Source organism: Carcharodon carcharias, chromosome 16 (genome assembly GCF_017639515.1).
Source record: "Carcharodon carcharias isolate sCarCar2 chromosome 16, sCarCar2.pri, whole genome shotgun sequence".
NCBI lineage: Eukaryota > Metazoa > Chordata > Chondrichthyes > Lamniformes > Lamnidae > Carcharodon > Carcharodon carcharias.
In genome coordinates, this window is record NC_054482.1 from 76,600,760 (window position 1) to 76,627,907 (window position 27,148).

General features: G+C 43.8%; 1 protein-coding gene across 2 annotated transcripts in view; it reads left to right on the forward strand.

Moving 5' to 3' along the window:
• Positions 1–5,051: 5,051 nt before the first annotated feature.
• Positions 5,052–27,148, forward strand: part of pomgnt1 (protein O-linked mannose N-acetylglucosaminyltransferase 1 (beta 1,2-)) — a 61,347-nt gene continuing 39,250 nt past the window's right edge. Inside the window, exons 1-4 of one of the 2 annotated variants that reach the window (XM_041208855.1) lie at positions 5,052–5,425; positions 8,712–8,814; positions 14,883–14,998; positions 17,500–17,565. In XM_041208855.1, the coding sequence (XP_041064789.1) occupies positions 5,306–5,425; positions 8,712–8,814; positions 14,883–14,998; positions 17,500–17,565 (405 nt within the window). In that variant the 5' untranslated portion in view covers positions 5,052–5,305. Of the gene's footprint in view, positions 5,426–8,711; positions 8,815–14,882; positions 14,999–17,499; positions 17,566–26,091; positions 26,111–27,148 lie in introns of those variants that run through there. The other variant, XM_041208856.1, reaches the window with a different exon arrangement.

The following is a 27,148-nucleotide window of genomic DNA, read 5'->3' on the forward strand; positions in this document are numbered from 1 at the left end:
GAATGCACAAAGCTGATTAGTTAATGTGTGTATGCAATATGCATGGTTTAATTTATAAACTTTGCTTGGAATGTTTGTTTTTCTATTGGCTTTTATATTTGCGTTGTTGCTGAGTGACTGTCGTGATGGCTAATGACAGAGGGAAGGTAAGGTGAATGTGGAATATGGATTTGGGATGCGTTTACTGGTATTGCTGTTGGATGAATCCCAGTATGGAAGGGGCTGTGTCGTTTGCCCCTGCCTTTCATCCTCCCCCCACACCCCTCCTCTTCCTCTTCCACCTCCTCCTTCGCAGCTGCTGGCCTTCTACCTGAAGGTAAGGGCTGTGCAAGGTTGTTCAGAATGTTGTAGACCATCATGAATCTTGACACGTGCTGTGCCATGTAGTACAGGGCTCTGCCGCCCACTGCAGGGTTCTACTGCGTATTGCAGGGCTCTGCCGCCCACTGCTGGGCTCTGCCGTGTACTGCTGGGCTCTGCCGCCCACTGCAGGGCTCTACCGCGTATTGCAGGGCTCTGCCACGTACTGCAGGGCTCTGCCATGTACTGTAGGGCTCTGCCGCATACTGCAAGGCTCTGCCATGTACTGCGGGGCTCCTGCAGAATGCTCCTGGCAGTGGAAACATTATGTAAGCATCCTAATGATCTGCTCAATGTCACTTCTTGTGGCAGCATGGCTTTCACTAAATGCATGCAGCCCATAGGTATGGATTGCAAATCGGAGTGGTAAGCCATGTTGTCAAAGGATATTCTCTGTCACACCGTTCCCATCCTTTGATTTTCTTTGATGGTGCAATGGACTGCTACAGAATTAAGACACCATGTCTTCTGCCAGGATACAGGTCACTGACCTTCATGACTCACTGCCTATGGTTGCACATCAGTTAGGCATTGAAAGGGTGAAATTCCTTTCAGTTGTGGTATATCTCAGAGTTGGCAAAGAGACGTCTGTGCAGTCAATAGCATCCTGCATCATGGGGTAGTTTGCAATCCGCACAAAGCCATGTAATTTCTCTGCTTGCTTGTCTCTGGCAAGAGAGAATGAAATATGTTCAGCTCTGTTGGAACACAGAGCTTCAGTTACCTTCCTTATGCAACAACAGATGGCAAACTTGGAGATGTTGCAAATATCACCTGCTCCATCCTGAAAGGAGACTGATGCATAAAAGTTCACAGCCAGAGTCACCTTCACAGCTACTGGCAAAGCTGTCCTCAACCTGTGCTAAGGCAGTTGTGGTTGCAGTAGGTGTCAGATTTCAGTGAGGACCTCCTTACTGAAGTGGATACATCTAACAAACTGTTTCTTGTTGAGGTTCAGATAGGGGAATTTCTCTCTCAACACCCTGGATAGATAGGTCCTTCTGCTGACAGCCCTTCTCTTCCTCCTCCTCCTCCCTCTTTCAGCAACCTATCCTGCTCTGTGTCACCTCTGCTCATTCTCCCTGTCATGCTTTCCAAGAGGATGCAAATTACTGCACCCATGTCTAGGACCAAGTGCAGAATCCTCAAAGTCAGGACAAAGTCCTTCAGCAGATGCTACACCATTCCCTGCACACTTCAGCAACTTGAAACAACTTTAGAAACCACCAAATATTTCTACAATTACAGCAACTACCAGCAGAAATTAACCAGCAGCTAACCTGAAAGGAGTTGATGATCCCTTTAAATAGCACTGGTGGCTCGATCCATCCTGCTGCTGAACACATGTTCAACTGCATGAGGTTAAGAGGTAGCATTAGCTGGAGCATTGAACACCAGAATGGCAGCTCTGGCGTCAAATTAGTTCCCTACACGCATGCTAATGCCCTCACCAAAATGGCATCAAGTGCGGCTAGCATCATAATGATGTTCTGCTGCAGAAATTATTTTGGAGACAAAACAACACTTATAAGACCAAAAAGACGAGTGCTAAGGAACCAAATTTTGCAGGTCAAGTTTGTCTCATGGCTGTTTGGGAGTCATTTTATAATCTTATTACAAAGCCCCTATGTAGCCTACACTGAATTTACATCTATGCACAGCATATTATAGGGGTAATACTAATACAAAATGCAACTATATTACCGGATGTTTAGTATAAAATAAACTACAAAAATATTGTTATTCCCAACAGTATTAACTTGCTGCCATCTAGTGGTAACCTACAGTCAAACACTTGGCACAATATTTGTATGTTTCTATATTGATCATGTGACATGTATTTCCCTAGTATCACATTGAGCTGAATCTTCCGAGGAGTAGCAATCACTGTTGGATTGCCACTCCACTCCTACTTACTTACCTTACACTGGAGCTCCACATTTCTTGCCCGGACTTATGAACTGGGTCTCTTTTGAAATGTGGAGCGTACCTGTTCTGGGGGTCCTTCTTTTGTAGTGCAGGATTGTCAGCGAAGCATTGCTACGTACCCATGCAAGTTTAATGTTCCCAAAGCCACTTCGACAAGCTAAAGTGAGAAGGTAAGTGTGTAAGGTAAGTGGGTGAGGGGGTAGGGTAGGTCAGTGCGGTACTGGGTCGGGGTGTAGTTGGGTTGGGTCACAGGGATGGTTGGGTGGGGGGTTAATCAGGGGGTCTTCAGGGTGTCAGGTAGGTAGTCAGGGGGGTTGTTAGGAATAGGTGGATGGGAGAGTTGTTGGGGGTCAGACAGGTGGCAGGGTAGGAGGTATAGTCGGGGGGGGTGGGCGTCAGGGTAGTTGGAGGTCAGGGTTGTTAGTCAAGGTGACCGGGGGGCGGTCAGGGGGCCAGTCATATAATTACCAATGAGTTAGAATCGATTTTAATCCTTCTAACTTTTTCTGGGTAACTATTCTGCTAAGTGGGAACCATCCAAAGTCTCCAACTCTAACTCAGAGTTTCGGAACGTTCCAGGTTCAGGGCAGTTCCCCATCGGAAATCCAAACTTACCGGGTAATTTCTGTGTAGTCAGTGCATGGGAACTTCCAAGGGGGTCCCCCAGCACATCTTGGAGGGGGGTGTACCTCTGGGATACGACCACCTGGAGATCAGAAGTTCTGGGCCAAGGTACTTTCTGAGTTGGAAGAATTTAGCAGCTTCTATGTCACAACTATGCTTTTACCCAAAGGCCCCTGGTCATGGTCATGATAAGTATTCCTGCAACCACCTAGAATTTCTGATGAAGTTCTCCAGGTCATTCACCCTTCACAATTTTTTCTGGGGCTTCTGACTTAAATAGTGCCTTCCACAACCTCAGGATGTCTCAAAACTATTTAAAGTGAATAAAGTATTTTTGAATGCTATGTAGGAACAGATGTAGGCAATATGCACACAGCAAGGTCCCACAAATAGCAATGAGATAATGACCAGATAATACTCTGGAGTAATCACATAAAATATACAACACAGAACCAGGCCATTGGGCCCAACTAGTCTCTGCGGATGTTGAGTCTTCTCCCATTCCATCTATCTCATCTCAGCATATCTTTTCTCTCATGTTTTTTTGAAACCACCTAAGCCTTAACTGCTTCCTGCGGTTGTGAGCTCCACATTGTAATCACTTGATAAGTAAAGACGTTTCTCCTTACCATTTATTGAGAGGGGAATTGAAGAGTAGTGAGGTCATGCTTCAGTTATAGAGGGCATTGGTGAGGCCACATCTGGAGTACTGTGTATAGTATTGGTCTCCTTATTTAAGGAAAGATGTTAATGCTTTGGAAGCAGTTCAGAGAAGGTTTACTAGATTAATGAGAAAAAGCTGGACAAGCTAGGCTTATACTCCTGCTCCTAATTCGTATGTTCATATTATTTCCCTATTGGATTTATTAGTTGCTATTTTGCATTTATGGCCCCTAGTTTTGGATTCTCCCGCAAAAGGAAACATTCTCTCCACATCTAATCTGTCCAACTCATTCATAATTTTAAAGACCTCCTTCAGGTCAACTCTAAGTCTTCATTTTTTAAAAAAGAAAACAGCCCCAGCCTGTTCAATATCTCCTTATAGCTGTAATCTCTCAGTTCTGGTACCATCCTTGAAAACCTTTTTCCACTTTCTCTAGTGCTTCTATATTATGGAGACCAGGACTGTGAAAATTACTCTAACTGCAGCCTGACCAGGGCCCTATACAAGCTTAACATAATTTCACCGCTCTGAAGAAGAGTCATATGGACTTGAAATGTTAATGCTGATTTTTTCTCCACAGATGCTGTTAGATCTGCTGAGTATTTCCAGCATTACCTGTTTTTGTTTCAGATTTCCAGCATCCACAGTATTTTGCTTTATAATTTCACTACTGTTGAACACCTAGAAGTAAATCCTAGTGTTTTATTAGCATTTTTATTGCTCGGCTAGCCTCTGATAGTGCTTTTCATAATTTGTTCACCTGTATCCCTGGATTCCTTTGTTCTTCTACCTTATTTCTAAGGTGTAGATGATGTTTCTATTTTTCCTATTGAAACCTAAATGTTAAAGTACGTTTGCCTCTTAACTACCCTGTCTGCTGGTATTATGTTGCACTCTTCCTCCGTATTAGCTGTACAGCCACCAGTTTGGTATCATCTGCAAATTCTGATATTGAGTTAATCATTCCTAGATCCAAGATGGCACAGAGAGCCTATCTCCCTAAGAATAGCTGGTGAAATAAGGTCGGGCGGATTTGAATATGTAAATGGTATCCTCCATGCTGAAAATGATCTAACAGAATATCTACAATGCCAATCTGCTTGAGATGTATTTTTAGAATTCAGAATTGCAAACGTATGGATTTCACCAAAAAAAAGACGCAACTGGATTATTTTAGAAGAAAATATACAGGAGAACCGGGGTGGCGGGACAAACGAACAGATGGGCACAGCTTCTTGGATGCGGTAAATGCATGGAGAAAAATAACATACAGCCACAACATTCATTTAACAAAACATAGACACATTGTCCTAATGTTTCTGGATTGTCAATTGTAACAAGAATATAAACTGATTTTGTGGTTACTACAATCGGATTTGTTCAGTGACTCAAACGACAGGGGGCGCTGAATTCAAGATGGCGCTTGTGAATACGGCCTATTTAGGCCCGGGACCCGGAAGTGAAAGCCCCCGGACTGAGTTAGCACTGGGGGTCCCGGTCTGGGCCTGGAGCGCAGCATCTGCACCGCAAATTAGAGGCCAGGCCCCGGGGGAGTGACGGGCCCCTGGGTAGAGGACGGGTGGCGGGGCGGAATGGTCTCTGGGGTTGAGTAAAGGGCGGGCGGTGGTCGCGGGGCTGCGGCTTGCCCCTCCCCCCCCCCCCCCGGGGCGGCGGAGTTTCTATGCTGAGGCCCCGGGCTGGGAGTCGCTGCTTCCCCCTGTCCCGGTGATGGACGAGTGGAAGCCGAACCCCAGGGCCAAACCCTTCGTTCCGCGGCGGCACCGCAGCTGGTTCATCGCCTGGAAGTACAGGTTCACGGGACAGCGGTCAGTGAGGAGGCTGTGCCAGGTGAGGGAGGCCTTGGTGCCTGCGGGGATTGGGCTGGGGCCAGTGCAGCAAATCACTACTGGATGGGGCTTGTCCAGTTAGTGCATATCACTCACATGTACTAACATCCTGCAGGGCTTCCAAACATTTCCTCTCCTCCTTGACCTGTCTGCAGCCTTTGACATGGTCTTTCTCCAGGGAACGTCTCTCCGCTGTTGTCTAACAGGGAGGCACCGCTCCCACCTGGTTCCATTCTTATCTATCACTTGCAATGACTTCTCTCCCTGCTCCTACACCTTTAGCTCTGGTGTCCCCCAAGGATCTAACCTTGGCCACCTTTGATTCCTCATTTACGTGCTGCTGCCTTTCAGATGATATGTTAAATCGAGGCCAAGTTTGCCCGCTCAGATGGTTGCAATAGATTCCAGGGCACTATTTCGAAAAAGAGCGGAGGAATTTCCCTCCTATCGTGGCCAATATTTATCCCTCAATATCATAAAAAAAACAGCTTATCTAGTAATTATCATGCTGTTTGTGGGATTTTGCTGTGCTGTATTTTCTGTATTACAATAGCTAAACTTCAACAGTATTTAATTGGCTGTTGCAAGCTTTTGAACATCGTGCATAATGAAAGGTGCTATATAGATGCAAGGTTGTCTGTCTAGGTACACAGATGACACCCAGCTGTACCTGATCACATCTTTGGACTCCTCCACTGTCTCTTAAGTTGTCAGACTGCTGGTCTAACATTAAATATTGGATGTTATTGGTGGGGGAGGTGGGGGTGGTGAGGGGTGGGTGGGGGGTGGTGAGGGGTGGGTGGGTGTTGGGGTTGGGGTGGTGGTGAGGGGTGGGTGGGTGTTGGGGTTGGGGTGGTGGTGGGTGGGGGGGTTGGGTTGGGGTGGTGGGTGGGGAGTTGGGTTGGGGTGGTGGGTGGGGGGTTGGGTTGGGGGTGGGGGGTTGGGTTGGGGGGTGGTGGTGGTGGGGGGTGGGGGGTTGGGTTGGGGGTGGGGGGTTGTGGTGGTGGGGGTGGGGGGTTGGGGGTGGGGGGTTGTGGGGGTGGGGGGTTGTGGTGTTGGGGGTGGGGGGTTGTGGTGTTTGGTGGGGGGGTGGTGGAGGGGGTGGGAGTGGGGGGGTGGTGGGGTGGTGGTGGTGGGAGTGGGGGGGTGGTGGGAGTGGGGGGGTGGTGGTGGAGGGGGGTGGGAGTGGGGGGGTGGTGGGGTGGGGGTGGGAGTGGGGGGGTGGTGGGGTGGGGGTGGTGGGGTGGGAGTGGGGGGGTGGTGGGGTGGGGGTGGTGGGGTGGGGGTGGGGGGGTGGTGGGGTGGGAGTGGGGGGGTGGTGGGGGGGGTGGTGGGGTGGTGGTGGAGGGGGTGGTGGTGGGAGTGGGGGGGGTGGTGGGGTGGGAGTGGGGGGGTGGTGGAGGGGGTGGTGGTGGGGTGGGAGTGGGGGGGCGGTGGAGGGGGTGGTGGTGGGAGTGGGGGGGTGGTGGTGGAGGGGTGGTGGTGGGAGTGGGGGGGTGGTGGAGGGGGTGGGAATGGTGGTTGGGGGGGTGGGGGTTGGGGTTGGTGGTGGGGTGGGGGTTGGGGGTGGGTGGGGGTTGGGGGGGGTTGGTGGTGGGGTGGGGTTTGGGGGTTGGGGGGGGGTTGGTGGTGGTGGTGGTGGTGGGGGGCTGGGGGTGGTTGGTGGGGGGGCTGGGGGTGGTTGGTGGGGGGGCTGGGGGGGTGGTGGTGGTGGGGGGGTTGGGGGTGGTGTTGGGGGGGTGGTGATGGGGGTGTGTTGGGGGGGTCTGGGGGTGGGGGTGGTGGTGGGGGGGTGTTGGGAGTGGTGGGTGGGGGTGGGGGGTGGTGGTTGGTTGGTGTGGGGGTGGCGGGGGGGGTGGTTGGCGGGGGGGGGTGAGGGGGTGGTGGTGGGTGGTGGGTGGTGGGTTGGTGGTTGTGGGGTGTTGTGGGGGTGGGGGCCTGGTGGTGGGGGCGGTGGGGGGTGGGGTTGGGGGGGTTGTTGGCGGCGGTGGTGTGGGGGGTGTTGGGAGTGGTGGTTGGGGGTGGTGGGGTGGGGGGTGGTGGGTTGGGGGGGATGGGAGTGGTGGTGGGGTGGGGGTTGGGGGGGATGGGAGTGGTGGTTGGGGGTGGTGGTGGGGGGGGCTTGGTGTTGGGAGTGGTTGTTGGGGGGGGAGGTGGTGGTGGGGGCTGGTGGTTGTGGTGGGGGTCGGTGGTGGTTGGGGTGGGGGGGTGGGTTGGGGGCGGTGGTGGGGGTGGGGCTATTGTGGGTTGGGGGGTTGGTGGGGATTTTGGCAGGATTTTGGGGCTGGGGGTTTGGGGGGGTGTGAGGGGTGGTGTGGGGGGGTGGTGGTGGGCTTTTGGGTGAGTGGTGGGGGAGTTGGGGGTGTGGTGGGGGGGTGGGAGGGTGGTAGGGGTTGGGGGGTGGGGGGAAAGGATTTAAAAAAATGAAAACGAATAAATGAAAAAAACACAATTGTATTAGAAGTAGAGTAAAGGTGGAGGATAGAGTACATGGCCTGAAGTTAACTCGATGTTAAGTCCAGAAGGCTGTAACATGCCTAATGGGAAGCTGAGGTGCTGTTCCTCCGGTTTGCATTGGGCCTCACTGGAACATGTGTCCATCCTTGGCCTGCTGCAATGTGCCAGTGAAGCCCAACATAAACTGGAGGAACAGCACCTCATCTTCCCATTAGGCACTTTACAGCCTTCTGGACTTAACATTGAGTCCAACAACTTCAGACCATGAACTCTCTCCACCATCTTTACCCTATTTTTAATCCAATTGTTTTTTTTATTTTTAAATTAAAATTTTTTATTTATTCATATTCATGTTTTTAATCCCTTTTTCCCCAACCCTCACCACAGGGCCATCTGTCACTTGCTTTTATGTAGTGCTTTCACAGAGCGCTGACCCTTGTTCTACTGTTAACACTTTCTGTTCTTACCTTTTATGGCAGTATCATTCTTCATTCAGTATCAATATTCTTTAGTCTTCACCACTACCATTAACATTCCCTTTGCCTTGTGTCCATGACATCTTTGTCAATATCTCCTTAGCTCCTGCCTATCCCTGACCTTCTATCTTTCTCCACCTGCTCTACCCCCTCTTAAACAGTACAAAACCATCACATTTCTGCTTCTCTTTAGCTCTGAAGAAGAGTCATGCAGACTTGAAATGTTAACTCTGTTTCTTTCTCCACAGATGCTGCCAGATCTGCTGAGTTTTTTTCAGCATTTTTTGTTTGTTTTTCTCTCTAGCTGAATTGTTTTCTCTTTCTGATTCTGAACAGGCATTTTCTCTTTTCCAGACTGCTGCATTGCTGTTTTTACTTGTGACTGTAATTGTCAACATCAAGCTTATTTTAGATACAAGAAGAGCTGCAGCTGAGGAGGAATTAGTACAAGACTATGGTAAGCTTCTGTGAAGTGCCGCCTTGTAACCTTTTTTCTATATGTTGAAGATGCTACTGTACCTAAATGCAAATTGTTGATTATGTTGGGGGATACAGCAGTGCGAGAGAGAATGGTAAGAGTTCAGTTCTCTGATATGTATTGAAGGAAGGTTGCACATTAACTAATGGGGAGGGGGGTGTGACTAGTGTGTTTTTTGGCTCCTAATGTAACAATGCATGTTAGAAAGTAATGATTTACACTGAAAATTTGCTTGATCTTTCAACCAAATTGACAAGCATTTTCTTTAGCAGCACAGGTCAGTGTAGCCTTTTGAGTTTAGAACCAGTTCTTCAGCTATTTTTACAGCACAATCAATATTAACTAAATACAAATGGAAAGAATGATTATTAAGTGACACTTTGTTCCATGGGTTTATAACTGCGTTTGAGAATATAGCTTGAAATAGTTGCCCTTTTAATGTCATTTGTAATTCATTAGTAGTGACTCATGCCTACCTCACTGTAACTATTTACCCAACTACATGCCAACTTTTAAAATTCAAGTGCATACACAATTTATAAAAATAAGTTTATGGAAATTAGTAGACTCTGCTTTGTAATGTTACTTTGTAATTATGGGTTATTAACACTGGAATTTCTAACTTTCATAAAGAACACTTGTGTTGAAACATACTAACTAACTGGCTTAAATTTCTTTGATTACACTATTTAGAATCATAGAATGACACAGCACAGAAGGAGGCCATTTGGTCCATTGTCCCTGTGCTAGTTTTTGGGTAGTGCTATCCAATTAGCCCTACTCTCCTCCTCTCTCCCTGTAGCCCTCTAATTTTTTTTTCTCCTTCATTCAATTCTCTTTTGAATGTTACTATTAAATCTGCTTCCACCACTTTTTTCATATAGCACATTCTGGATCATGGCAACTTACTGTGCTCTTTTGCCAGTCACCTTAAAGCTGTGTCCTCTGGTTATTGACCTTCCTGCACTAAAAACAGTTTCTCCTTACTTTATTTAACCATTCATGATTTTGAACGCCTGTATCAAAGAAGGTTAAGGTCTTAACCTTCTCTGCTATAAGAACAATGCCAGCTTCTAAGCTTCTCCAGTCTCTCCACATATCTGAAGCCCTTCACCCCGATCCCATTTTCTGCACCATCTGAGGTCTTACAAATATCCTCAAGTGGTATGCCAAGAATTGAACACAATACTGTAGATGAAAGCTAACCATTGTTTTATGAAGGTTTAGTACAACTTCCTTGATTTTGTACTGTTCCAGTATTAATAAAGCTAAGGATCCCAAATACTTCTCAACTTGCCTGCCATCTTTGAAGATTTGTGTACATACATCCCCTGATTCCTGTTCCTGCACCCCCTTTAAAATTTACCATTTGGTTTCTATTACTTCTCCTCATTTTTTCCTACCAAAATGGATAATTTCACACTTCTCTGAGTTACATTTCACCTGCCATGTGTTTGTCCACTTCACCAGTCTGTCTGTCATTCTGAAATAATTAACAACCTCCTCAAAGTTTACTACATTTGAGCTTCATATCTTGGGCAGAATTCAAAATTATGCCTTGTTTACCCATTAATATATATCAAAATGAGCAGTGGTTTTAAAACTGACCCTTGGGGGAGCCACCACTGCACACTTCCCTCTAGTCTGAAAAGCAACCACTGTCTACTTTCTATCCCTTAACCAATTTTGCATCCATGCTGCCATTGCTCCTTTAATCTCATGGGCTTTAGCATTGCTAACAAATCTGTTAAGTGGTATGTTGAGAAGCACCTTTTGAAAGTCCATGTAAACAGCATCAACTATACCACCTTCATCAACCCTCTCTGTTACTTCATCAAAGGGCTCAGTTAGTCACATCTGTTTTGCCTTCAACAAATCCATGCTGACTTCCACTTATTAATCCATACTTTTCCTCTTGGCAATTATGGTGAGATGGTGGCATAGAAGTATCAGGGCAGCTAGTGGAATTTAAATTCAATTAATGAATCTGGACTATAAAAAAGCTAGTCTTAGTGATGGTGACCATTGATCATTGGTTGTTGTACAAACCCATCTTGGTTCACTAATGTCCTTTAGGGAACGGAATCTGCCATCCTTACCCAGTCTGGCCTACATGTGACTCCAGAGCCACAGCAATGTGGTTGATTCTTAACTGCTCTCTGAAATGGCCTGGCAAGCCACTCAGTTCATGGGCAATTAGAGATGGGCAACAAATGCTGCCCTTGCCAGTGACACCCATATCCCATGGAAGAATAAAGAAAAAAAATGTCTTGTCTCCTACCATAAATTGACTGGGCCTGTGGTTGCTGGGTTGATCTGTCTTTTTTAAACAGGCAAGTAGTATTTGCAATCTTATCGTCCTCTGCCACTATCTCACATCCAAGGAGGATTGGAAAATTATGGCCAGATCCTCCATAATTTTCAATCTTGTGTCAGTAACCAAGGCTGCATCTCATTTGGACTGGGTGACTTTTCTACTTTGAGATCTATGATCTTTTAAGCACCTCCTCTTTGTCTAATTGTATTCTATTCAATATTACTACTGTTCCTTTCTTCACTGCTACATTGGCAGAATCCTCTTCTCTTGTGAACAGATAGAACAAAGTATTCTTTTAGCACCTCGGCAATGCTCTCTGCCTCCTTTCTGGTCCCTAATTGCTCCAAATTTCTTTTGACTACTCTGTTACTGTTGACGTGATGATAAAAAAACTTTTAGGTTCCCTTTTAATGTTAGCTACTGATCTATTCTCATTCTTTTTGCCCTTCTCATTTCCTTTTCCAGGTCTCTTCTGTACTTTCTGTATTCAGCATGGTTCTCTACTGTGTTATGAATCTTATTTGCCATAACCTTTTTTTTCCCAGCGACAGTGAAAGAACGGCGATATATTTCCAAGGTAGGATGGTGAGTTGCTTGGAGGGGAACATCCAGGTGATGTTGCTCCCATGTGTGTGCTGCCCATGTCCTTCTAGATGTTAGTGGTTGTGGGTTTGGAAGGTGCTGTCAAAGAAGGCTTGTTGAGTTCCTGCAGTACATTTTGTCGAAGGTATACACTGCTGCCACTGTGCATCAATGGTGGGGCGAGTGAATGGTGGGGTGCTAATCAAACGGGCTGGTTGTCCTGGATGGTGTCAAGCTTCTTGAATATTGTTGGAGCTGCACTCATCCAGGCATGTGGAGAGTATTCCTGACTTGTGCTTTGTAGATGATGGACAGGCTTTGGGGGGTCAGGCGGTGAGTTAATCGCCGCAGGATTTCTAGCGTCCGACCTGTTCTTGTAGCTACAGTATTTATATGGCTAGTCCAGTTCAGTTTCTGGTCAATAGTATTCTCCAGGATGTTGATAGTCGGGGGTTCAGTAATGATAATGCCCTTGAATGTCAAGGGGGATAGTTAGATTCTCTCTTTTTGGAGATGGTCATTGCCTGGCACTTGTGTGGTGCTTGTCAGCCAAAGCCTGGATATTGTCGAGGTCTCGCTGCATTTGGATATGGATTGCTTCAGTATCTGAGGGGTCATGAATGGTGCTGAATATCATTGTGCAATCATCAGTGAACATCCCCACTTCTGACCTTATGATGGAAGGAAGGTCATTGATGAAGCAGCTGAAAATGGTTGGATCTAGGACACTGCCCCGAGGAACTATAAGAACCTTTAGAGTATAATGCAGATATTGTAAATTGTTTTATCTTTATGACCTTGTAGAGTAAAGTTTAGTTTTGTTTGTTCAAAACCTGTGAAATCTTGTGGCTTTATTCACTGAGCAAATGTCTCGAATCTCAAACTTTGTCTACTTTAAACAAACGTATGACTTGTAGGTCTGGCTAAGGATCGTAACATAATGTAGAGATCAGAATTGTCCACAGCATCACCGGTGTGATCTAAACTTTATAAGTTTAACATCTTTGCTTTTCAATTTTATCCCTCTAGAAATGAACTCCAGTGCTTTTTTTAAAGGTAATGATTCATCCTGGTGCCCATCCCCCTGTCAAATTATCTTCAACCTTCCCATACAGTGCTAGTTAACCTTCCAACTAGGACATTGGCCCCAGCTCTGTTGCGATACAATCCACCCAATTTAAACATGTCCCTCCTGCCCCAGAATTGTTCTCAATGTCTCAGGACTCTCAAGCCCACCCTCTTACAGCATTTTCCCAGCCAAGCGTTAACCTATCTAAACTACTATTTCGATACTCATTAGCATGTGGCACTGTGAGTAACCAGAGATTGGTATCTTTGAGGTCCTTCTGTTCAATTTCTTTCTGAGCTCCTGAAACTCTGACTGCAGGATCACAATTCTTTTTCTTCCAATATTATTGGTTCCCACATCGATTACCACTTCTGACTGTTCACCTTCTCTCGTCTCCTACCAACTGTTTTTTAAACAACCCATGTTGATGACTTGCATGTGGGTGGGGACTGAGTGTAATGTATCCATGTTTGCTGACAATACAAAGCTAGGTGGGAAACTAACGTGTGAGGAAGCAGAAAAGGGATATAGATAAATTAAATGATGAGCAAAAAGTTGGTAGATGGAGTGAAAAGGTAAAATACAAGTAAATTTTTAGTATTCAGAGGGATTTGGGTGCCCTCCTACACAAGTCACAAAGCTAATATGCAGGTACAGCAAACAATTCGGAAAGCAAATAGTATGTCAGCCTTTGTTGGTACGGGGGTTTAAAATAAAATAAGGAAGTTTTGCTGCAATTATATATGATTTTATGAGACCACATGTGACATACTGTATATTGTTTTGATTTCCTTACCCAAGGAAGGATATACACCTTCAGAGGTCAAGGGATGGGTCGAGGTTGGGGGAGATACAAAAACAAGGTTCACTGGATTTATCCCTGGAATGAGAGGATTGTCCTGTAAGGAGAGATGGAGTCGATTCAGCTGTGTTCTCTGTAGTTTAGAAGGAGATCTCAGTGAAATGTAATAAAATTCGGACAGGGCTTGACCGAGAGTAGATGCTAAGAGTCTGTTCCCCTTGACTGGCGAGTCTAGAGCTATATCATAATATTTGGGTATCGGGTCAGCCATTTAGGACTGGGACGAGAAGTTTTTCCACCCAGATAATTGTGAATCTTAGGAATTCTCTACCCCAGAGAGCTGTGGATGCTTGGATGCTCAGTCATTGAGTAAATTTAAGATTGTGATTGATAGATTTTGGACATAGGGGAAGCAGTGAATATGGGGATTGAATGGGAGAATAGAGTTGAGATAGAATTTCAGCTATGGTTTATCAAAGTGGCGGAGCAGGCTTGAGAGATCATGTGGCCTGCACCTGCTCCAATTTCTTATGTTCTTCAGCACTGCAGTTCATGCGGTGTAGATACCGTGAAAATCCAAGCTGGCAATGCTAGTTTGAGTGATCATCCTCAATTGAATAATAGGAAGTAAGGCTGTTTGTTTTGATTTAGTGGAGTAAACCTGCAGTAATACAATCTTGGGAGCTCAAATTACTTACTTGAGCTTTCCACATGCAGTTTGACCCTCTTTATCCTCTCTTAGATGCAGTGGTTATGTTACAGGACCAATGATTGTGAGGACTGGACTAATAGTTCAGAGACTGAGAGTTTAAAACCCACTAGTTTGAAAATTTGAATTCTGTGCTTTTTTTAAAATCAGGCAGTAAAAAAATTGTTCTCAGTAAAAATGACCGTGAAGCTGTCAGATTAGTGTAAAAACAAATCTGGCTCACCAGTGTCCTTCAGTCAAGGCAGCCTGTCATCCTTATGCAGTCTAGCCTTTATATCATCACAATGTCACATCAAAGTTGACTCCTAACTGTCCTCTGAAGTGGCTTAAGAAGCCTCTCTGTTGTATCAAACAGCTACCTAGAATAGCAGTTCAAGAAGGTGGCCCACCACTACCTCAGGGCTGTTTGGGTTAGGCAGCAACATTCATTTCCGAAGAATGAATGCTGCACAACAGTTTACTAATGTCAAAGCTATTCTGTAAAACTCAGTTCTACCAATTTACTTATCTACAGGCATTTCTATTACAAATTTTGATTTAAAGGACTTATTATCTATTCTTGTGGTAGATAATGCCATACCCAATATGGAAACTGCTCGCAGGCCATCCCATGGCCGAAAGGTCCTGGACATTGAAGTCTACTCCAGCAGGTCAAAGGTCTATGTTGCTGTTGATGGAACCACAGTAAGTATCCTTTCACCCCTTTATTTAATGTTATCGATACATTGCAGCACAACTACAATATTGTTCCTAACACTAGCTTACCAAACACAAGGGAATAGTTATGGAAAGTCAAGTAATTTTTTGTCAGCGGAAGATACTGTTAAAGTAATAGTAAACCAGCATATCAGGAGTATTGAAGTTTGTAATGTGTTTGTACTTTGTATTTGCTTCTGAATGTTATGAAATAGCACTTATTTTGCATGATAGGAAAAAGATATGAAATAAAAGTAGAAAGTGCTGGAAACACTCAGCAGATCTGGCAGCATCAGTGAAAAGAAGCAGAGATAATGTTTCGGTCGAATGTCTCTTCTTCAGATCTGCCAACTGTGGCGTACCTATCAAAAGACCAGCTAACTCAACATGACAGCGATCGAACCTTAGACCTTCCTGGTCAAACGGCTCAGCTTGTGGAATAGCCTTGCTGGACCGTTAAGGGAATGTATTTTGCTCTGTTTTATGCTAACTTAAAAAGTTATTTTGTGTTTGTTCAGCCTTGTCATAACTGCTGAGCTGACTGATGAGAATTTAGTATTGGGAGTAATATTTCATGTCTGTACTTGCCAAGTGAGGTAAATCAGTACTGGACAATGGAACACTTGTGGGTTCCACCAATTGCTTCCAGGTCAGAAAAAGCATAAAAGTTGGAAATATTAGGAAATAGAGATAGTTTAAGTAAGTTATATTGCTTTTTGTGGGTGTTAGGAATTATTTTTAGCTTTAATGTTTAAGTTTGATTTGTATTTCTGTATTTGTGTGTTAAGAGGTCAAGTTGAGTTTTAGTAGTGGAACAGGAGAAAGTCCCAAGAAGTCCTTCTAGTCAAAGGAAGGACAGGAACCTGGAAAAGATCCTATTAAGTAAAGTCAAGAGTGAGGGGTAGAGAGAAAGGCTCCAAAATTCAGATTTAAGGAGACAAAAGCTGCAGAAAGCAGTATTAAAGCCAAAACAGCATGCAAGAGGCCAGAAGGTCCAAAGAGATGGCTGAAGGCCTGTAAATCTTTGCTATGGACATGTGAAGCAGTGGTGTACTGTTGACGGCTGAGTTAATGAGAGAGAGTGCATGGGTAGACAGCTTGAATGTACATGGTGACTCAGGGAGAGGAACATCAGAAGGAGAGTTCAAAACCCTGGAGGTGAACCCTTGCGGAAAGCGTCTGTGCGAAAGCATTGGTTTCGGAGATGATCCCAAAGTGAGAGTGGAGATTGGAAACCCTCAAGTGAAAGATGGAGTTCGGTGAGAACGGTTGGCTCATGGTGTGAAAAGTGCCAGTGAGGAGTTGAGGAAAGATCCAAAGCATCTGTGTTGGGTGACAACTGTCACTTGGTTTCAGAGTGTGGTGTGTCTGACCACTGGTCGCCATAGGTTTACATGGACTGTGTGCTTACTGTGAACATTAAAATATAAGATAGCTTTTATAACTTGTGTTATCCTTACAAATCGTATATATCTGTGAAGGTATAGTTGTGGGTAAAGGAGTATTGTAATATAATTCATACTTCCTTGTTTAATAAATGTTTTGCTCTTTTGTTAAGTTCATTAGCTGACTCTGGTGACTCTGTTCAGTAGCCACTCTCTACTCATCTAAACAAACAAATGAAAGTTAGGATCTATCAAGCTAGGTTCTACCCTGGGATCAGGCTTGTCCAGTGGTAACCTCAGCTGGAATCATAACAGAAGAAATCTGATAGATTGCCTTCATCAAATGCCAAAGCCCATACTACATACTGTGAATTTTTTTTGTCCTCTCCAGCTCCCTTTTTTTTTAGCAAGATTGCCAAAATGCAAGTTGTTTTGCAATGCCAAGCCAGCTCCTAGTCTGTTGGTTTGTTATGTATACCCAGTCTTAACTGGAATTGCATACTGCTGTGAATTAAAATGAATGACCTAACCCATTGTATTGCACAAAACTCTTTTTAAACTAGTTTTAGTCTGATCGAAATAAGTACAAGTACAGTAACTGAGTGCGAAGGATTGAACAATTAGAGGAGGAAAGTTGTTTGATGGTGTTTTAGTTGCTCTGCTGTCTCATTCTGTTGTGGAGCCTGAATATTGCTGCCGACATTCCTGAAATCTGTTACAAATAATAACTGAATCACTTCTTTCATTCCATGTAGTATACCTATTTATACTATAATATAAAATCAAGTGCTTATTTTTTGTTTTAAAGAAACACTTATCAAATTATAGAATCATGACGTATGCTTATTCTGCACTTACATCAATGTTTAAAAAAAAACGAATCCTATTTTGTAAAATGGCAAATAATTGAAAAGATGGTGCAACGTGCATACTTCCTGGCAGCCTATCAGAAAAGACATTTCATTTGCAACCTGAGTTGTTAACCTATTTGTACAGTCACTTAGGGGGTGGGGGGAAAGGGGGAGAAGTCCCTTTCTATGGAAGTCAGATCACATTCTTTACTTAGTACATCAATGTAACCAATTTCATATTTTCCCATTATAGGTTCTTGAGGATGAAGTCAAAGAGCAGGGTCGAGGAATACACGTTATTGTTTTGAATCAAGCTACAGTGAGTACACTGCAATAAGAAGACTGAAACTTCATCCACATATCCAAGAATTTTGCACCTAGTTTCAGACACTATTGGAGTATATATGAGACAATTTAGACACTATTGGTCAGACTGGGTTCAATGGGCAGTACATATTAACTAGTTCAAGAGAACACTGTTTGCCTTTTACCCTCCACATCAAAGAAAATGTAAATATGAAAAAAGCCTTGAATTTTTTGGCTGAACAATGCAAATTACAGGACAGTATGGTAGCAGTGTGTCCAGTTTTGAAGGGATGGCTAGGAGCAGACAGGTTAGAGAGGAGCACACTGCTTCCAGTGGTCTAATTAATAATGAGGAGCCATGGATACAAGGTTAAATCTAAGATTTAGGATCTAAGAGAATTCGAGTGACTCAGGATCCTCTGAGAGGTAATATTTCTCCTCATCTATGTCTTAAATGGGCAACCCCTTATTTTTAAACAGTGACCTCTAGTACTAGATTCTCCCACAAGAGGGACACAGTGACGGAGGAGGTCGGGAGTTTATCCTGTGATCTGCATTTGCTGAGGGGCCACTGTGCTTTGTAAAGAAACCTTAAATCAGCATCCCAAGGTTTAAGGAACTAAAAAGGTCTTCTATAAGTATATAAATAATAAAAGAGTGGTAAAAGAAAGAGTAGGGCCGGTTAGGGTTAAAAAAAGGGGACTTGCATGTGGTGGTTAGAGAAATAGCGGAAGCATTAAATGAGTATTTTGCATCTGTCCTTACAAAGGAAGAAGGTACTATCCAGGCTGAGGTGAGAGGAGGTAACTGGTACACTAGAAGAGTTTACAGTTGAGAAGGAGGAGGTGTTAGGCCATGCTACTTAAAATAGATAAGGTACTAGGACCAGATGAGATGCATCCAAGGGTAGTGAGGGAAGTGAGAGTGGAAAATGCAGAGGCACTAGTGATAATCTTCCAGCCTTTCTTAGACACAGGGGAGGTGTCAGAGGACTGGAGAATTGCTAATGTTACATCCTTGTTCAAAAAGGTGTGCAAGGATAAAGCTGGCAACTACAGACCAGTCTATTTGAACTCAGTGGCAGGGAAACTTCTGTAATCTATAGTACGGGATAAAATCAATAGGCAGTTAGACAAGTGCAGGATAATTAAAGAAAGTCAGCATGGATTTATTAAGGGAAAATCATGTTTAACTAACTTGCTGGAGTTTTTTGAGGAGGTAGAATGTTGATAAGGGAAACACTGTTGATGATGTGTATATGAACTTTCAAAAGGCATTTGATACAGTGCCACACAACAGACTTATGAGCAAAATTCTAGGTCATGGAATAAAAGGGAAAGTAGGCACTTGGATAAGATTTGGTGAGCGACAGGAAACAGAGAGTAGTGATAACAGTTGTTTTTTCAGATTGAAGGAAGATTTGTGGTGAAGTTTCCCAGGGGCCAGTGTTGGGACCCTTGCTCTTCCTGTTATATATTAATGACCAAGACTGTGGTGTGCAGGGCATGATTTCAAAATTTGCAGATGATATGAAGATTGGAAATATTATCATCTGTGGTGAGGATAGCCTTGAACTTCAAAAGGACATAGATATGTTGGTGGATTAGGCAGACAAGTGGCAGATGAAGTTCAGAGAAGTGTGAGGTGATCGATTTTGGCAGGAAGAATATGGTGAGACAGGAGAAAATAAAGGGAGAGACTCTAAAGGAGGTACAGGAACAGAGGGACCTTAATGTGTATGTACATAGGTCATTGAAGGTGGTAGGGCATGTTGAGAGAGCAGTTAATAAAGCATATAGTATCTTAGGCTTTATTAATAGGGGCATTGAGTGCAAGAGTAGGGAGGTCATGTTGGACTTGTAAAAGACACTAGTTAGGCATCATCTGCAGTACTGTGTCCAGTTCTGGGTGCCATACTTGAGGAAGGATGTGAATGCATTGGAGGGAGTACAGAGGAGATTCACAAGAATTATTCCAGGGATTAAGAACTGTAGCCATGAGAATAGAGGTTGGGACTCTTTTCCTTGGAGAAAAGAAGGATGAGAGGAGACTTAATAGATGTATTCAGGATCCTGAAGGGTATGGACAGGGTAAATAGTGAGTGAGAAACTGTTCCCACTCAAGAGAGCATCAAGAACTCACGGGAACATATTCAAAATAATTGGCAAAAGGAGTAAATGTGATGTGAGGAAAATTTTTTTCACCCAGAGATTGGTTGGAGTCTGGAGTGAACTTCCTAAAAGGGAAGGCAGGTTAGATTGAGGCATTCAAAAGGGAATTCGATCGCTACCTAAAAAGAAATAATGTGCAAGGTTATGGGAATAAGGCAGGGGAGTGGGAATAGGTGGAATGCTTTTTCAGAGAGCCAGTGCAGATTTGATGGGCTGAATGGCCTCCTTCTGCACTGTAATGAATCTGTGATTCTGAGGCATGGCAGGGCTGCTCACATCTGTTAAGTGCACATCCTGTACCATGTGGGGACCCAGGACACTACCCATGACCTAGACAACTACATGTGCAGAAAGTGCCACTAAATGGAAGAACTCGAACGGCGTATCTTGGAGCTTGAGGAGCAGCTGGTGTCACTGAGGACCATTCACAAGGATGAGAGCTATGTAGATAGCATGTTTCAGTAGGTAGTCATCCCGCAGCTTATGAAAGAACAGGCAGAGAGAGGCTGGCTGGCTGTCATACAGACAAGAAAGGCAAGGCAGGTAGTGCAGCAGACCCCTAAGGACATCCCACTTTCTAACAGATACTCAGTTTTAGAGCACCAATGGGGGAGAGGGTTCCTCTTGAGAGAGTAGCCAGCGTCATGACCAGAGCACCATGGGTGGCTCAGTTATGCAGGGCGGGAGGAGAAAAGAGAGGAGAGGAACAGTCGTGGGGATTCTATAGATAGTTGAATAGACGGGCGCTTCTGTGGTCACAGACGTGATTCCAAGATGGTATACTGCCTCCCTGGTTCAAGATGGATCCATTATATGTTTCAATGAGATCCCCATGGATGTCACCAAGTGACTTCAGAGCACTCTGGAGGGTGAGGTGCATAGCCAGAGGTCATGGTTCACATTGGTACCAACGATATAGGTAGAAAAAAGGATGAGGTCCTGCAGGCTGAGTTCAGAGAGTTAGGAAAGAGATTAGCAAGCAGGCCTTCAAAGATAGCAATTACCCCCAAGGCCACATGCTAGTGATTATGGAAATAGGAGAATACACCAGATGAATGTTTGGCTGGAGAACTGGTGCAGGAGGGAGGGCTTCAGATTTCTGGAGCCTTGGAACTGGTTCTGGGAACGTTGGGATCTGTAAGTGAAGGTGATTTAGACAAGTTGAGTGAGTGGGCAAATACATGGCAGATGCAGTATAATGTAGATAAGTGTGAAGTTATCCACTTTGGTAGGAAAAACAGAATGGCAGAGTATTATTTAAATGGTGATAGATTGGGAAACGTTTATGTACAAAGGGACCTGGGTGTCTTTGTACACTAACCACTGAAAGCAAGCATGCAGGTGCAGTGAGTAGTTAAGAAGACAAATGGTATATTTGCCTTCATTGTGAGAGGACTTGAGTACAGGTGCAAGGATGTCTTACTGCAGCTGTACAGGGCCTTGGTGAGACCACATCTGGGGTATTGTGTGCAGTTTTGGCCTCCTTACCTAAGAAAGGATATACTTGCCATGGAGGGAGTGCAGCGAAGATTTACTAGACTGATTCCTGAGATGGCAGGGTTGTTGCATGAGGAGAGATTGGGCCGACTAGGCCTGTATTCACTGGAGTTGAAAAGAATAAGAGGGGATCTCATTGAAACATATAAAATTCTGACAGGTTTGAACTGACTTGATGCTTCCTTTGGTTGGGGGTTCTAGAACAAGGGGTCACAATCTCAGGATATGGGTTAGGACTGAAATGAGGAAAAACTACTTCACTCAGAGGATGGTGAACCTGTGGAATTCGCTACCACAGAGAAGTGTGGAGGCCAAGTCATTGAATATATTTAAGAAGGAAATAGATTTCTGGACTTAAAGGCATCAAGGGGCATGGGAGTATGGTGTAGAGATAGAGGATCAGCCATGATCATATTGAATGGCAGAGCAGGCTCAAAGGGCCGAATGACCTACTCCCGCTCCTAGTTTCTATGTACAAGTCGGATGGTCTACACCTGAATAGGGCCAGGGCGAATGTCCTTGCAGGGAGATTTGCTAGTGTTGTTGGGGAAGGTTTAAACTAGATTTGTTGGGGGTATGGGAACTTGAGGGCAGTTTCAGATAGGATGAATTCGGAGCAGGAGACAGAAAATTAACAGGTGACTCTGAAAGACAAAAGAAACAAAGTTTAAAAGGTTTACAGCACAGGAATTTGGCAAAGTTAAAAGATATTTATTTAAACACAAGGACTATAGCAAACAAGGCTGATGAGCTGAGGGCACAGATAGACACATGACAGCATGATATCATTGCTATAATGGAAACTTGGCTTAAAGAGGGGCAAAAATGGCAGCTCAACATCCCTGGATATTGGGTTTTCAGGCAGGTTAGAGAGGGGGGGCTAAAAAAGGTGGTGGTGTAGCATTATTGATTAAAGAATTAATAAGTGAAGCATCAAAGGGGCGACTTGATAGAAGTTTACAAAATTATGAGTGGTATGGACAGTGTAGATAATCAGAAGCTTTTTCCCAGGGTGGAAGAGTCAATTACTAGGGGGCATAGATTTAAGGTGAGAGGAGAAAACTTTAGAGGAGATGTGCGGGGCAAGTTTTTTATGCAGAGGGTAGTGAGTGTCTGGAATTCGCTGCCAGAGGAGGTGGTGGAAGCAGGTACGATAGTGGTGTTTAAGAGGCAGCTTGACGAATACATGAATAGGATGGGAATAGAGGGATACGGGCCCCGGAAGTGCAAAATGTTTTAGTTTGACAGGCAATATGATCGGTGCAGGCTTGGAGGGCCGAAGGGCCTGTTCCTGTGCTGTACTTTCTTCTTAAATGAGGCCATATGGATTGATCTCAGGAATAAAAAGGGGGCTGCCACACTACTAGGAGTGTACTATAGACCCCCAAATAGTGAGAGGGATGTAGAAGAGAAAATATGTCGGCAAATTCCTGATTGCAAAAACAATAGGGCAATAATAGTCAGGGACTTCAACTACCCTAATATCAACTGGGATATGAATAATAGGCACAGAGGGCACAAGTTTCTAGGACTGCATTCAAGTGAACTTTTTTAGCCAGCATGTAACAAGCCCAACGAAAGGGAGTGCAATTCTAGATTTAGTATTAGGAAATGAAGCTGGGCAAGTGGATGAAGTAGCAGTGGGTGACTATTTTGGAGATAGAGGCCATAATACAGTTAGATTTAATATAATTATGGAAAAGGATAAAGTTAGAACAGGAGAAATAGTTATAAATTGGGGAAAGACAAATTTTATCAAGCCGAGAAGTGATCTAGGAAAAGTGGACTGGTTACAGCTACTTGAAGGGAAATCAGTGACAGACCCGTGGACGGCATTTAAAAGTGAGATTCTACGGGCGCAGTGTATACATGTCCCCACAAAGAAAAAGGGTGGTACTGCCAACCCTAGAACCTCCAGTTATCTAGAAGTATGCAAGGTAAGATGAAGCAGAAATAGAAAGCTTGTGACAGTCACAAAAAACTTAATACTGTAGAAAACCTAAAGGAGTTATAGAGAGTACAGGGGTGAAATAAAAAAGATAATTAGGAAATCAAAACGAGGATATGAAAAAATATTGGCAGGTAAAATCAAAGAAAACCCAAAGATGTTTTACCAGTACATTAAGAGCAAGAGAATAATGAAGGAAAGGGTTGGGACGATCAGAGATATACATGGTAATTTAGAGTTATAGAGTTATACAGCAAAGAACCAGGCCCTTTGGCCCATCGTGTCCTTGTCAGCCATCAAGCACCTATCTATTCTAATCCCATTTTCCAGCACTTGGCCTGCAGTCCTGTATGCTATGGTGTTTCAAGTGCTCATCTAAATACTTCTTAAATGTTTTGAGGGTTCCTGCCTCTACCACCCCTTCAGGTAGTGTGTTCCACGGTGTGCTCTTGTGCTCTGATGCTGAAGATGTGGACAGGGTTCTCAGTGAGCACTTTGTCTCTGCCTTCACTAAGCAGAGGGATGAAGCAGATATTCTAGTTAAAGAGAAAGAGTGTGAAATATTAGATACAGTAAGCATAGTGAGAGTGGAGGGACTGATGCCTTTGCAAGCGGATAAGTCGCCAGGGCCAGATGGATTGTATCCCAGGCTGTTAAAGGAAGCCAGAGAGGAAATAGCGGATGCTCTGAGGACCATTTTCCAATCCTCATTAGATACAGGTGAGGTGCCAGAGGATTGGAGGTTTGTGAACATTGCACCATTATTTAAAACAGGTGTGAGAGATAGACCAAATAATTATAGGCCAGTCAGTCTGACTACTGTGGCGGGCAAATTATTAGAATCAATTCAAGAGACAGGATAAACTGTCACTTGGAAAGGAACTGATTAATCATGGCTTTGTTAGGGGAAGGTTATATTTTACCAACTTAATAGAATTTTTTGAGGAAGTAACAAGGAAGATTGATGAGGGTGGTGCAGTGGATGCGTCTACATGGATTTTAGTAAGGCATTTGACAAGGTCCCACATGGCAAACTGGTCAGAAAAGTAAAAGCCCATGGGGTACAGGAGAATGTGGCGAGTTGGATTCAAAATTGGCTCAGTGACAGGAAACAAAGGGTAATGGTTAATGAATGTTTTTGTGAATAGAAAACAGTTTCCAGTGGTGATCCACAGGGTTCAGTGTTGAGACCCTTGCTGTTTGTTGTATATATTAATGAGTTAGACTAAAATATGTGTAGCATAATTGGGAAATTTGCAGGTGACACAAAAACTGGCCGTGTAGTTTACTGTGAAGAGCATAGCTGTTGTCTCCAGAATTATATCAATGTTTGGCTGAGTGGGCAGAAAAGTGGCAGATGTAATTCAACCCAGAAAAGTGTGAGGTAATGCATTTGGGGAAGACAAACAAAGCTAGGGAGTACACAATAAATGTGAGTATATTGGGAGAGGTAGAGGAAGTAGGAGACCTTGGTGTGCATGCCCACAGGTCCCTGAAGATGCAGAACAGGTGTACAGGTTGGTAAAGAAAGCATAAGAAACACTTTCCTTTATTGGACAAGGTATAGAATATAAAAGCAGGGATGTAATGATGGAACTGTATAAAACACTGGCTAGGCCACAGCTGGAATTTTGTGTACAGTTCTGGTCGTCACATTACAGGAAAGACATAATTGCTGTGGAGAGAGTACAGAGGAGATTTACTGGAATGTTGCCAGGGCTTGAAAATTGCAGCCATGAGGGAAGATTGGATATGTTGGGGTTGTTTTCCTTGGAATTGAGGAGGCTGAGGGGTGACTTGATTCAGGGGTAGAAGTTTATGAGGGGCCTGGATAGAGTAGACAGGGATGCCTTGTTTCCCCTAGCAGAGGGGTCAATTACCAGGAGGCACAGATTTAAGGTGATTAGTGGAAGGATTAGAGGGGACATGAGGAAAGACTTCTTTACCCAGGTGGTGATGGGTTTCTGGAATTCACTGCCTGGTTTGGTGGTGGAGGCAGAAACACTGAACTCATTTAAAAGGCACCTGGATCTGCACCTAACCTGCAAGGCTATGGACCAGGTGCTTTAAGGTGGGATTAAAATGGGCAGCTAGTTTTTATATTTTTTTTGGTGGCGCAGACAAGATGGGTTGAATAGCCTCTCTGTGCTGTGACTTTTCTATGATTCTAAGATTCAGAACAGAGAATGGGAGAAAATTGTGAGGCTGTAGAATTCGCTTCCAGGTTTAGTGTTGAGGCAGAAACTGTCAACATTCAAGATTAAGTTTGAAAGGTTTTGAAGGATAGGGGGATAAAGGGATTATACGTACGGGTGGGTACATTTCTTTAGAATTATTTCCTCATCTGGGGGATGAATGCCGACAGGGACTGGTTGAACCTGTTTCCATGTTGTAGCTTTTGGATTACTATGTATGTAATCACAGGCAGTTTGTGATAACCAAACTCCTCTCAGAGTTAATGATAGTAGTTATTTAAATACTATTTTGCCTGTGAAGTAAAAAGGTAGATTCCATAACATACTTTTGTGAAAGTAGAACTTTCATTTTCATATAGTACCCTTCACATCCTCGGGATGTCCCCAGAATGCTTCACAGCCAATGGGTCCCTCTTGAAGTGTCGTGACTGAGAGAGATTCTGGAGCAGTACCTAAACCACAACCTTTTCATTCACTGGCAACAATGTAAACACTAGGATATTTGACTACCTCATCAAAACTGAAGACTTAAGTTCTATGAATAGAACTTTCAGTTCAAACCCTATAATTAAAGGCTTGCCTATGAAAAAGACGGAGCTTGGTAAAATTATCCCCTTGATTGCCAGACTAAGGTGCATGCAAACTTGTAAAAGGACGCAAATTTGGGCTGGTAATTTGTTTTGAAAGAACTTTTTTTTTGTGGGGTTATTATTGTGTCCATAAAGATGATATTTTTGGTGCCACAAGGTGAGTCTAAGGAAAATCCTCTTGTTTCTGGCATTGTTTTGTCATTAATTTCATGGAGGAAAGCTTCAAATAAACAATTGGAACATAAGTGAAAACTGTAAGCAGTAAAGGAGCTGATTAACCACTGGTATCTGCAGAGAGAACCGATAACAGCTGAATTGAAATGGGCCGCATGACATTAGTGTTTATGCAGAAAGAAGAAATTAAAATAGAAGGGAACCCAAAAGGGCAGTTCAAGGAAAAGAATGCACATAATCAGAAATATTTCTGACATCTACCTTGGTGTCTTAAAGTTGTAGATATGAACCCACAATCTGTATTTTTCCATCAGTCTTAATTTGTTAAGACAGTCTTGAAAAATATTAATTTTGGCCCTAATATTCTTGAGTTTCCCATAATGCCAGAATTTTTTCCCTAGTAGTCCACAATGTGGTTCAGAATAAGCACTTTATGCAATATTATTGATTGAATCTATTCACCACTGTTGGCGATTAACTGCAGGTGTTGAAATAATTTGAAAGAAGACTTCTACAATCAGTGTTCATACTAAATACCCCTACAGTCTGTGGTTGCGTGTATCCTATGTCTAACTGCATTGATAATCTATGGTGCCACCTCTGTGGAGTAAACTGTACATGCTTAACATGCAATCAAATCAGTCAATATAGTTGCAGATCCCAATATTAGAATTCTTGAATTTAACTTTGGAGTCTCAAAATGGTCATCTATTCACACAAGAATGTGGTTTTGCTGAAAAAAATCAGTAAAACATTTGGAAAGTAAGTGGCTGCAGTAAATATTGTACTGAATGGTCTGGACTGGAGATACCTTGCCTTAATGAAAATGAACACTTTCTCCACATAGAGGGAAAACTTCCCTTAATCACTTCACTTTCACACATTTTGCCTTTTTAACAAGTGTAAAACTAGTATGTTTGAAAGTATATCCTAGAATGATAGATGATTTTAAAACTTTTTTAAAGCATAAATATTTTTGAAATCTAAACAAATAGCTTTGTGCAGTTACTGGTGACACTAA